Below are 13,464 nucleotides of genomic sequence, written 5' to 3' on the forward strand. Positions count from 1 at the left end.
TTCAAAAAAACGAACAAACCCACCAAAAACCAAACTCCTCTCCATTTTCATGTGATTTTGAGCAAAAGTACCATAATGCTTCTGTGTAATGGCTAATGCAGTGTGTTGCTAAAAGATACATTTATATCATGTGTTTTCAAAGTACATTTTTATAGATGAAAACAGGTGGTGGGGGAGTGTTCTAGCACTTCATTTTTGGTGTCATCTGAATTGCCTATGACTCTCTGCCCTTTAATTATTGGTAATTCCTTTTTGGTGAGATTGGTGTAACAATGTTTTTCTCTACAAAGCAAAAGTATTTTGTCCTTGAATTATATTTTTTAAAATACTAAGTTGAAATAACACTTGTACTACAAGGTAGTTAATATGGACTATTCTCTCCACTTTTTTTTTTCCCTTGAGCATTTCTGTCTTGTTAAAGAAGATACAAAAGTCTGTGTCAAAGTAATGGTTAAAATTCTGCAATTTCTGGCTCTAAGCCCTGATCTCCACTAGACTCTGCTGCCATGAAGCATGTTTGTATTTTTTATGTCTAACAAGAAAAATAACACTTTATTTTTAATTTTTAAAATGTTTAAAAGTGTCACTTTGATGTAATGTATTCCCACCTATTAAAATGTTCTGCATTTTAACTAGACACTTTATTCCAGCAATCCATCAAAAACTGGAAGCGGATGGAACGGAAAAAGTAGAAGGATCCATGACGCAAAAACTGGAGAATGTACTGAACAGTAAGTTTTGTCCTTCCAGCAGCAACTATTTATGGACTTGGGACTTTCTAAGAAGCTTTAGTATATTCCTAGGAATATGGTAGAAAGTAGAAAACTGTACAGTCTCTCTTACCTTTTCCTGTTTGATGGTAGTGATTTTAGGGTGCACCCTTTGAAATAAGTGGGACCTTTTTGCCATGATTTTCAGTGGTGCTTGTGATAACAAAGAGAATAAATGTAAAAATAAAGGAGTTCTAAAGCACTTCAAATTAATTGTGGTGGCATCTCAATTTTAAGTGTACAAAGAAAACAGAAACTAGATAGATAGGATAGACACTGTAGAAGGATGAGCAAAACTAAATACCACAATTGTAAAACATTTGTGGAAAAGAGGAAAAAACCAAAACATAAATGCAAACTGTAATGAACAGAATCTTTTTCACTTAATGTGCTGCCATTTAGACTACTTGGAATAAGCATTCTTTTAAGAAACTTTGAAAAGCTGTCAGTACTTTCTTTTCTGTTTCTCTGTACTGGCTGTAGGATTGCATTGAGAGAGATGGCTTGAATTTACTGCAGTTTGGTATGTGTTTCATCAGATCAAAAAAGTTACTTTTTTTAATTCTGGGACTTCTGCCAACATAATTTTACTTTGTTTCATTGTGATTTTTTTCACAGAGGAAGGGATGTTTCCCTTAGTGCTGTATCAATAAGCAGGAATGACATGCAGATAGCTGACTCAGTGTTGGAAAGTCTGAGTGTGTTTTATGAAATCAAGAAAGTGACATGGAAGTTCACTGTTTTTCTTCTCTTGTGTGAAGAAAGCAGTGACTGTATGTGTGTTTGTGTGGGGAGCACAAAGAAAGCGGGGGGTTTTGTGAACAGCTCTAGCTCTTTTCAGTAGAGATTCATTAATGCTCACAATAAAGGTGTAATTTGAACATTGTTATTCCCCCATCTTGTTGCCTGCAATTCAAAAAACCAAAAAAACTCCCCCAAAAAACTCACATACACGCTATATAACGACTATGGTGTGTGTTTGTAGAATATTGTATACATTTAGGGTTGGAGAAAAAAAACATTTTCTGAAATGTGCCAGTGCAATCCTCGATGCTCTGTGCTCTGTATTTATGCCATGTCATGCACCAAGCACAGATTCACTGGAGAACACTTTCTCTTTTACAAAATTATGTGTCAGATTTTTAAATAGAAAAAAAATTAGGTCTGTGATTTTTTTTTTTTTTTTCCTACAGACACTAATATGAGAAAAATCTACCTATAATATAGAATCTACCTATAATGTATAATCATGTCTCATTTGATAAATGGTGGCTGAAATCTGTATGCAGATAATGCAAACTGTCCTTTTCAAGCTGGATCCGTAGAGGAACTTGTGCCAGGCACTTCAGAGTGGTATTAAGTTTGGCTCTGCTGTGAAAAGAATTGGCTGCTTTTCCTCCTGATACTTTGCAAGTCATGATGGGTGGGAGGCAGGGCAGTAGGAATACAAGGATTTAAAAAGAGTAAATAATATTATGCAAAGTAGTTTGGGATCAAAGCTTTGTTTCTTGTCTGACCATTGAAAAGCTTCCATAATCCATGAGTAACAGGACCTGCTTTCAAAAATGACTTAAAATCTTTAGTCGAATTTTACATTTTATGGACTCTAGGTGCATATTTTGAGAGACAATTGGTGTTGTGAGCTTGATTACAAACTCCTAAGTATAAGGAAGTTTTCCACAGCATCTAAATATATGTCAAGAGTGTTATATATTATTGGATTGAAGTGGCATGGGATAGTAGAAGCACATTCTGGTGTTATAGGTGAAATTGTAAATGTCTGGAGTATTTGTTAAATGTAATTGCTAAACAAGCTATTACATTTATTTATAGAAACATATGGTGTGCTATAATGAATTTCAGGAAGAATTGTATCTTCAAGGAGGTTAATCAAATTCTGTTATGTGGTGGTTTTGTCAGGCTTTATGAAAGACAACTGTTGGATAACTAGAGCTTTATTTTGAAGTACACAGTAGATGAATCTTCTATTTTGAAAACATAGTCAGTATAGGAATTGAATCTTTATCCATGGACTTGATTATTTAGATTTAGATTATTGATCAGTTTATCAGAGATGAAGATTCTTAATGTAGAGAGGATTTGGAGGGGTCAGGAGGGGAGGAATTTTACAATACTTTTTAAGCCTAAAAAGGCAGACCTGTTTTGCATGAAGTATTGAATTTCATTAAGACCCTAATAAGTAATTTTATATATTTCATTTTTGATGTAAAACAAAGTACCTATAGAAAAAAAGTAAAATAATGTACCTGAATTTCTACAGCAAATTAATTCCTAGAGAGATGAAGGTACGTAGCAATAAACTAAAGATGGAAATCATTGTGCTATTCCCACAGTTGTCAATTACCTTTTAAAAACACTTGTACTGAATTTAAGAAAATGCTTTGTGAATATAATTTTAATTCCTAGATACAGTACCTGGCTTTTTGGCTGTTAAAAGAATGGACAAGAAACATATGAATTCACGCAAAACAAATGTTACTTACTAGAAGGATTTAAAAAACAAGCATTTATTATAACCTTAAGAGAAAAATCGTACTTTATCAGTGGTCTGTATTTAAATGTGCAGCTAGCTGTTTTCATTGTGTATTTCTCCTTAATGGATTAAAGTATTCTATGCTAAATAGTATGCGGTAGAAATAGCTATCCTGACAAAACATTTTTTTACATCAAGGCTTCAAAATTTCAACAAAGTTTAAACATTATTTAGATATAACAATTATTTTACAAAGACTACTTTTAACATGAGCAGGCCACCCACAGTGTTGACTAGAGAAAATGGCATGCAAGCCACCCAGCGAGACTGATGTAATTTTTTTTTTCATCTTTGCTTAAAGTATAGTCACTAGACCAGATAATGTAGAAACTTCTACACGCAATGATCAAAAAGGCTAAAACAGTCCCACTTTTTTTTTTTTGTTAATTAAAAATAAGTCACAAGTTGAAAAATGCAAATATTCACATACAATGTAAATCCTCCCTATTGTAAATGAAATTTATTATTCCGTGTTAGGAAGTTATCCTTATTACAAAATAGAATGCTTTTTAGCCTGGATAGAGAAGGTTTTAAGACTATATTTAATGTAGGTATTAAAGAATATTCACAGATGGTATAAAAACTTAATTGCATGAAGCTGTTGTCCAAGGCTTGATCCTTTATGCAATGAAGCCAGTAAGACTTTTAATGCAATATGAAGACATTTTGTATTCGTTCTGTTACAGTGACCAGCTATTAGACTTTTTTCACCCATGCCATAGACTTTGACTTAATCATTGATACTTTTAAGTGATTCAAATATCAAATGTTGTTAATAATTTTTTAAACTTAATTTGAAAACACAAAAAAAAATTGTTTGCAAAACCAGTGATAACTCTTAGAGCTACAACACTAATTAATATAATGAAATTATACTTTTCTAAAAAGAAAACTTTCTATGACTTTTTTCCATATCCTGAGATGCATAATTTAGTTGTAAAATGTAGATCGGGAGCCAAAGCAAACTATAAAATATCTGCAGCACAGTTAAGCATTTGAAATAGGAAAGAGTGATTGTTTTTAATTGCACATGGGTCTTACCACATTAAAATGCTAAGTGTTTCACTTTGAAATAGTATTTCATCAGTTGTAAAATGTTAACACAGTTGAACAGGAAAGTATAAAAATTGAGCAATAATTACTCATTTGCTCTAAAACTTGAATGAGTCATTAAAATGGAGAAAATCTGTATGTCATTTGAACTGTTTACTTACTCTGCTTTTTCTTATTTTCATCCTTTTTAAAATAGGAGCCAGTAACACAGCAGATACCTTATTCCAAGAAGTGCTGGGTCGCAAGGACAAAGCTGATTCAACGAGAAATGCACTTAATGTTCTTCAGCGTTTTAAATTTCTTTTCAACCTTCCTTTAAATATTGAAAGAAATATCCAGAAGGTACAATCCTTTAAAAATGCTTTTCTGTTTTCTGAGATTAGTCTGTTACCTTTTTCTTGACAAATATAAATTTGTTGTTCGCTTGTGTGTGGTTTTTCTCTTTTGTTTTTTTTAAGGGCGATTATGATGTGGTTATTAATGACTACGAAAAAGCCAAGTCACTTTTTGGAAAGACAGAGGTTCAAGTATTCAAAAAATGTAAGATGCTGTTTCTGTTATTTGCTTTTCTTTTTTTTTAACTTGCAGGCTAAAAAACACATAGTAATCTAAATAGCTTTATGTAGGCTTTATATGGATTTTAATCCATAAAAATTATGGATTTATAGGAACCAATTGCTCTAAGCAGTATTTCTGGCAAGTTTTCTGAGTAAGGTATATACTACAAAATGTGAAATGACAGCAAATTTTATTAAGAATTAGTATTACTGGACATAAAAAAGGTTACAGTAACTAAAAAAGTGACCTTGGGTTTCTCTCACTGGCATATTGTTGGAAAGACTTCAAAGTCCAATTTTCTGTTCTTGTAGAACTGGTGTATTCAAAATTTTCAGATGTGGCTTGTTAGAAAATAAAATTATATTGATTTCCACTTTAACTCCAGAAATGTCTAATGTGCTAGAAAAATAACGTAATTTTCAGTTCATACCACTGCCAAAGGCACACATTAGGTTTATTTCCTCTCCCTACTCCTAGATTATGCTGAAGTTGAAACCAGAATTGAAGCTTTAAGAGAACTTCTGTTGGATAAGCTGCTTGAAACTCCGTCAACATTGCATGATCAGAAACGTTATATAAGGTAATTATTTGACTGGTGGTGTTGAAGACATATGGTGTTTAAATGTGTATTTAAATCTGTGTCCTAAATAGGGTAGTGACTTTTTTCACTACAGTTTAAATACTAATTTTAAAGCTGTTAAGTAAAGTATTTCGAAATTTTTGTGATTATATAAATAATGGCAATGGATTGTTTCTTGATTGTTTATTTAATGATTGAGAACCGGCTTTTGAATGAGAGCAACTGAGATTGAATTTAATTTTTTAAAATCTTTAAGGCATGTTTAGGTTCTGTTGCTTCCTGTAAATCATCGTATTGCAAGCTATGTATGAAATGATTGCTCACAGGTTGCAGATCTTAAAATAGATTCCTTATTAACTTGTTTTACACTCCGGCTTGACTTGGTGTTGAAATAGAATCATCTTGAGTCAGATAATAGGGAAGGTTTAATCCAAACTCTGATTTAAATTTGGATTTGGCTCTTTTATTACTCAGTTTAAATAATGTAGTTCCTTTATATTTCATGAACATGAACCAGTTCCCCAGTTTTCATTGAAATTCCTAGGTTTTCTATCATTCGCAAAGCTGATGTAAAAGTCTCTGTAGATGTACTGACGTGAATTGGTTGTACCTTTTTCTACTGGTAGATCTGAACCTCTTTTACAGTCATTGGAGCCACATTTTAGTGTGCTCTGGAACTTCTGGTGGCTTTACATAGAAAGCTTTTGAGTTTTGCATTGACTTGACATTCTCGGTGATTTTTTTCAGTTATTTTAAAAAATGCCCTGTGTGAGAAGTATTCTTAAAATTCTGACACCTACATGATGTCTTCAATGTTTTGTATGCTTACCAGGCCTGGTTGCACAGGATAAAGTGCGGTTTTGGTATCTTAGGTCCCTTTATGTTGTGTTAGTTTATGAGGACAAGGATCAGTGTACCTTTACGTAGAGTGCTTCTCCTTCGTGGGGAAGCTATATAAATATTGCCTGTTTACTGGAATTGCATCTTAACGTGAGTAGTTAAGCATTCTGTGTCTCTAAAGAGGGCACTACTGTTTCTTTTCTAGACCAGTCTTCAAAACCTTACAGAGCAGCTTATTTATCTAACCCAGGTCTTATGACCGCTTCTAAGGATTCTGTGGAAGATGAGAGTTGTGGATGTGTTTGATTCTGGGTTGTGGTTTCTTGAGAGTTTTGTTTTGGGTTTTTTTGTTATTTATCTTTAGCACCTTACCTTGAAGTACTGAATCTTTAAAAATATTCCAGCCTATGTTACACCCAAGGTATTTTGCATGTCAAAGAGTATAATGAAGAAGAGCGGGGAGTGGACAAATGTGGAATAATTTGATTCTCATGGATTAACAGAATCCCAGCCTAGAAAGTGATTAAATTAGTTTAACTACTCTAGATATGCTAATGTGGTTATACTAGTGTAAATTTGCTGGAGGCAAGGAGTGAAGAAAGCTTTCTTCAGAACACTTCAGCTGAGAGGATATTAACAAAATCCTAATTGCAAAATTATTTGCATAAAATCTGCTATTTGTATGATGTTCCTTGATATGTTTGTTTTATATGTCTCCAATGTCTAAGGCTGAGCAAGAACTGAAATACTGTGGTTTCCCCCCTCAGATATTCAATGTTTATCTTTATAATTAGGTTTCAATTCATATTTTCCTCTATTTTATTATGATATTTGCACTGAAAATTATTTTATACTGTTCAGAAACAGTTTACCATATCACTTAACAGCAAAGTAGATGTATTTTTTTCCAACACCAGTGGTAATTTTTGTTTTTATTTTGAGTCTAAGTGAAGACTAAATCGCCCTCAACACTGAGGAGGGACTTGAGCTCATAATTTATAAATGTCACTCTATCAAAATGGGTGCTTGTGTAATGTTCTCATGCATCCAACCGATCGTATTTGGCAGTTTATTTTTTGTTCAAGTACTGCAGACAGTTCTCAAATAAGACAGAATTTTGCAACGTGGTCCTATTTAACGTTAGTTATTATTGTAGTAATACAGCTTTTGTGAAGGAGTTATACATTCCCTGCATTGCTTAAGATAATAAATCAGTGTGCTTCACCTTGAGCATCTTGGATTTTTGAACCTGTCTCGAGTTTTATTAATGCACAATGTAATGGAGTGCATTAAATAGTAGAGCAGCCACTGCTTTTTGAAAATACTGTTTTGAAAGTACTGTTGTCAGATAGTCTGGAATGTCATACATTAGACTATATTCTGTGTTCTCTTCAAAATTGCAACAGCTGGTTTCTAATAATTCTCTCTCCCCAAAGACAGAGGGGGTTGTGCTTCTGTGTATTAGAAGCCCCAATTCTTTTCTTTGTCTCCTACCCCCCCTTTTTTTTCCCCTAACTGTGTGTCCACATCCTAATGCAAAAAAAAAAACCACCCTCAACAACAAATCCAAAAAAATCCATAAAAAGAAAACACAAAACCCCAACCAGGAGCTTGGTTTACATTTAGCATGCGTATGCTAAAATGAATGAGCCACCAAAAATTAATTCCTTCTGTACGTACTTGTTAAGGTTACATGATGATACAATCAGGACATATAAAGCGGGAAGAAAAATACCATATTTTATGTGCTTGAGATGTCATCACTGATTCAAGTGAAACATGGTGTACTGAACTGCAACCTTGGCAGATAAAAAGCTTGGTTTCACAAGTATTTTACTAAAGGCACAACTGAAAATACATATTAATATGATATTAAATATAAATGCGTCTGTTTATTTCTACAAGTTTTTTTGATGGAATTTTGCCTCACTAAATGAGGGAGAATGCAAAGCTTGTGTTTGCATTGGGTATGAGTGTATCTTAACTACTCTTGAATTTTTAAAATTATGTGAAAAAAAAAAAAAAGTATTAGTACATCTTTGGTCTGTTTTAATGAGGCCTTCAGTGTGTCAAGTCAGAGCTGTGATTTTTGGCCTGGATTTTACAGATATCTTTCTGATCTTCATGCGCCTGGGGACCCTGCTTGGCAGTGCATTGGTGCTCAACATCAGTGGATTCTACAGCTCATGCACAACTGTAAGGAGAGCTACGTTAAAGAACAAAAAGGCAAGGATATATTTTTGTTTTAAATATATATATTTGACACTTTGGAATTTGGCATCGCCTTTTATTTGACAAGTTTTAGTGTACAAATGATATTTGGATTTTTTCCCATCAATTTTGATAGCTCTTTAGAAAGTTGAATACTGACTTGTATTTTTTTCTTTATTCTATTATAAAAACAAAACAGCAGTTGGAGTTTTCTTTTTTGTTTAATTTATAACTTTTAAGCTCTTCACATGGGAAAAGCATTAAATTTCAATCATTTATCTGAAGTTTACTGTCCTCTTGAAATACTTCTTTGAGGTCACATGAAGTTTGGATTGTTTTCTGAATTTGCCAGTTAGATTTCTTTGTCACAAGATATGCTGTTAGTTTATGGACATGCAGGGCATTGGGGCATAGTGGAATAATGTGTAATTTCTTCAAGGGCAGTGAATGATAATTCTTATTTCTTATTTTTTGCTTGTGTGCAGTTTCAAAATTCAGATTACACTGTTCAGGCACAGGATTTGGATTGGATCCAACTGTGAGTTGGATTAATGAGATATTTAAACAATGTTATATTAAGACCAGAATACTTAATTTTATTCTGTCTTTGCCTTTGCCAGCATTGCTCCTTAAAGAAACATGTGCTCATAGGTATTGTTTTCAGGTGTGCAGCAATTAGCCACCAGTTAATATGTTCTGTCACATTAGCATAGTTTCTATTAGTAAAATCCGAAAACTGGATTTTTAAATTAGAAAATGATGAGTAGTGCCTTGTTTCCCAAGAAGTCTTAGCAAGTTTGCTACCACTTCTGAAATGAGTAGGCATATTGGAATCTGGCCTTTCTTGGCTTATAGGTAATGCCCCTGTTTAGTGTAGTGCATGTGTATCCCAAACCAAATAACGTGTTCTCTTCTGAGAAACCACAAAAATTTTACTGAGTTGGAACTGCTGCAGAAATGTGCTGTAAAATTGCTGCAGGAGGCTTCAACTCTCATTAGCAGAGGTTACGACGTCAGGTATAGAGTTCACAGGGTGCATCGCATGTGGCAGTGATGTCAGAAAGTTTTAGCTTAAAGCATCCACAGACCATCTTTATTCCACAACATGGTGGGGAATGCTGTGGGACCAGCTGGAATACCAGGTTGGTTTCTTGGCCTTTTGGTCAAAATTCAGAACGTTTCCGAAACTTTGCCATCTTTGCTCCCTGTCAAAATCCTGAGACACCACCCTTAACCCCTCAACATACAGATATCAGGAACAAAACTCACTTTTAAAAACAGCCATGGTTTAGAATTCTAAGCTTGCTTTTTCTCCACTTGCTTGCAAAATGTTATATAGGCATCTTCTGGCTTTTTAGTGAGAAAAATAAGGACATGAAGATACTAAGTGGTTGAGACTTTTTTTGTTGTAACAGTATATGTAATTTTGATATGCAGGCTCCAGTAAACCAAGGGAAATGTGTCTAAATTCCTCAGCTTGTCTTGAAAATCTCAACCTGTTTGGTGTTTTTCTTGCAACAAATCTTCTTACCTCAGCCTTAATATCAAAGGGGCTATTATGTTAGCGGCTTGCTTTGGATCGCAGAAGAGGGGATTTAAAGAACTTGAATGCCCAGTAAATGCATGTATGAATTGTTAATATTTAATGCTTATATGAAACAAATGCTAATATTGCTTTTATTAAAGAGCTCATCAAATTTCAGTAAGTTTTTCCCAGCCTTTTATGTGATCCTTACTGATGTAGTTTTTGTACAGATTATGAAATACTCAAGTGATCCTAGTTGATATAATTTCTCACTTGGTATTGAGTAGGACAAAGGAACATTGCTGAACATGATTTTTCCTTTTCATAGACCTTTAATTTTGGCATACACCAGACAGAAGAAGGAAAAACTTGCAAGAATTGGTATTAACTGCCTAGCAGAACAATGCTGGTTGTGATCAGAGACACGGAATATATTGTTAATCTACTTTAATAGATGTATACTTTTCAAACAGGAAAAGTGTGGGCTTTTACTTAAATTGGTTATGCAAGACTTTGAGGAATCTAATCAACTTAAGTCAGAAATGTGGTTTATGTGTTTATAAAGTCACAGGCTATTTTTAGAAGAAAATAGTAATAATTTTTCAAACATTGAAGTCCTCCACTCTTGAAACATGCTTCCAAAAAAGATTATTTTGTATATCAAGCATTTGGAGGAAGAGTTGGGTCATAAGGTTGATACTCTAATGAAAAGGGCATTACATCTTTTTCTAGATTTCTCTTCTTAACGAGGGTGATAGATATTGTTTCTAGCAGATGCTATTCTGCTAGAATATTCTGCTGTATTGCAGATGCTGGAATAAGCAGACAGCAATTACAGTTCCACCTTGAACAATTTTTGGTTATTCTTAGCTTAGTTCTGCTGACTCTGAATGTGTGGGTTCTAACCAGCTGTAGTTAGCTTAAGTCCTATGTGTTTTAAATACTGTCTGTTTTCAGATAATCCAACTTCTGTTAATATTATTTACAAAAACCTAAAGGTATATCTGGCTGTGCTGAGCTTTGTCAGAAAATATGGCGGTGTGGCTTAAAGGCTGGCAACTACCAACAGCAAATTATTCAGTTGGATGTTTCCTTTGATTTTAATAGACAATTATTTATTGTAAAAGATGCAGTAACCTGATCATTAGCAAATCGATTGAATTGATTTCAACAGGGACAAGTAGGATGGGGAATTTTCTTGAGTACTGTGTATGAAGGACTTTCAGTAGTATTTTGGAGTGTATTTCCCTGGAGGAATATCTCTGTATTAACATACTGTTTCCCCTCAGTCTTAACCCTGTTGGTTTGCTGGTTAGTCTTGAATTATGTAGATTAATGTTTCATTACATGCTCAGATATGGTTGTTGTTACTCACCCATCATTACCTTTAGCCTATCTATCTCTTGCTCTGTGTAGCCATAGTAGACCTTCCTCATTTGTGAGGTAAAAAAAATGCAGGAAGATAATATTCATATTATGAGAAACTGTTGGAATCCAAGCCCACATGTTTTAAGGAGTGAGTGAATAAGCGTATATATGACAGCACACCAAAATTTCTCCTGCTCTAAAGTATGAGCAGCCAGGACAAACAGACCAAACAGCAGAGCCAAAGTCATAGTGGAAGCATGAGGCAGTACAGGGGATGGCCAAATCATAAAGCTTCCATGTTTGTTTATGTCTGTACATTAAACCATTTTACTGCTTCTCTGACAGTCAGATTCTTCCATTAAAGGTGCAGTTGCAGATAGGGGACCCATATGCCATTGGCTGGAGCTTTAGCTCTGCTGATGTAAAGTTTGTAAATACATGGATTTATTAACTTATTATGTTTTCTAGTTAATTGTTGTCTGCCTTACTAATGGAATATGCAGTTGTGCACCTTTATTGTTTTTTAAACCTTTTTGTTTAATGGTTATGAAGTTACTTCCTGAAGCATTGATAGATTCCTGTTATAAATCTGATCGCTGCCCACTGGAAGGAACTGAAGTAGATAAAGCTGATTTGCTGCTCTTCGTATGTGGGTACGATAGAGAGAGGGAGATGTATGAGTCCGAATAGACAGGGAAAAGAGCATTTTTGAAAGCTATGAGCATAAAGCTTAGCATGGAAGAGCACTATGGTCACTCAAAACAGTATTTCTTAAATCTCTAGGAAGAGACAGTTGAATGATATACTGAATTGTGCTGGTATTTTATGCCTAGCATTGGCTAAAGTCTGAATTTCTTCTTCTCAACATTGAATTTGTGATTTGTAGAATTCTAGGGACTTTCAAACCTGGTATCTGGATAGTAAATGGTTTCCTTCAATTAAGTTTTTACATAAGTGTACTTTTTAAATTTACTTGGCAATTCCCCTATTATTAGGGCATAATTGTAGTTTTGCACTATGGCTTATGCTTCCCAGACTTACTGGAGTACAGGAAACACGGGGGATATAATGACGTAAAATGACATGAAAATAAATGTAAATAAATGAGGTTTAGTTTAAAATGTGCCTGGGGCACTGGGCAGATAGCCAAAATGAGTTAAGCAGTGGGATTCTTAACATGAGTATCAGGGAAAGAAGCTATGGAGGTTAAGACTGTTTACTGTGTGGCCAATGGTTATTTGCTTAGACTTTAGTAGCGACTTAGTAGGTTTCATGATTTTTCCAGCTGAAATGTATAGTGACTTTAGTCCAGTTATTGACAAACTGACTGAAAAAGTCTTAATTTCTTACATAATATGTCAGAAAGATATATTAACATTATTGCAAATAAGCTGTTACTATAGTTTAGAAACTAAAACGGTAAATGGAAACATTACCACAGTTGTACCGTGATCTTGCTGCTTCCCTTTGGGTTGCAAAATGTATAATATACAACTTATTGAAGTTCCCAACGTGGAGACAGTTCTCAAACCTGGAATATACTAGTTTAGTCAATGTGATTTTTTTTTTTTTTTTTTTTTTTTTTGTGGTAGCTCTTATTGCTTATTATTTTGTAGTCATTTTTGCAGCACTCAGAATATGATGCATAGCTCTCCAGATATTGTAAAAAACAAACCAAACCCAAAAACCTATGCAGGGTTTTTCTGTGCCGGAGTAAGAGCAGCTGTACATAGTGTGAAGGAGAGAGATGGATGCTTGGACCGCATTGCTCTTTCTTCTGTGCCACACTAAGATTCTATTCACCTTGCAATGAATGATCCATCTTTGTTAGATCAGACAGGCCGGCAAGGCTTGTGTCAAAAGGGCTTTTTCAATTTGTTATCCTAGCAGCTGGTTCTCTTCCATTGCCTTTGCTTACTGTACATCTGGAAGAAGACTTCTTGCAGCTGGGAGCCATTTCATGTCTAAACCACATCCCCTGTCCATAGCAGAAATACCCTTTTGA

The 13,464-nt window shown here is 34.3% G+C and overlaps 1 protein-coding gene across 2 annotated transcripts in view; it reads left to right on the plus strand.

Moving 5' to 3' along the window:
• Positions 1–13,464, plus strand: part of EXOC2 (exocyst complex component 2) — a 128,015-nt gene that overhangs the window by 45,700 nt on the left and 68,851 nt on the right. For both annotated transcript variants that reach the window (XM_014941079.1, XM_014941078.1), the window contains exons 7-11: positions 651–731; positions 4,574–4,719; positions 4,836–4,917; positions 5,413–5,515; positions 8,463–8,581. In XM_014941079.1, the coding sequence (XP_014796565.1) occupies positions 651–731; positions 4,574–4,719; positions 4,836–4,917; positions 5,413–5,515; positions 8,463–8,581 (531 nt within the window). The remainder of the gene's footprint in view (positions 1–650; positions 732–4,573; positions 4,720–4,835; positions 4,918–5,412; positions 5,516–8,462; positions 8,582–13,464) is intronic.

This window comes from Calidris pugnax, unplaced genomic scaffold, assembly GCF_001431845.1.
Source record: "Calidris pugnax isolate Ruff unplaced genomic scaffold, ASM143184v1 scaffold8, whole genome shotgun sequence".
NCBI lineage: Eukaryota > Metazoa > Chordata > Aves > Charadriiformes > Scolopacidae > Calidris > Calidris pugnax.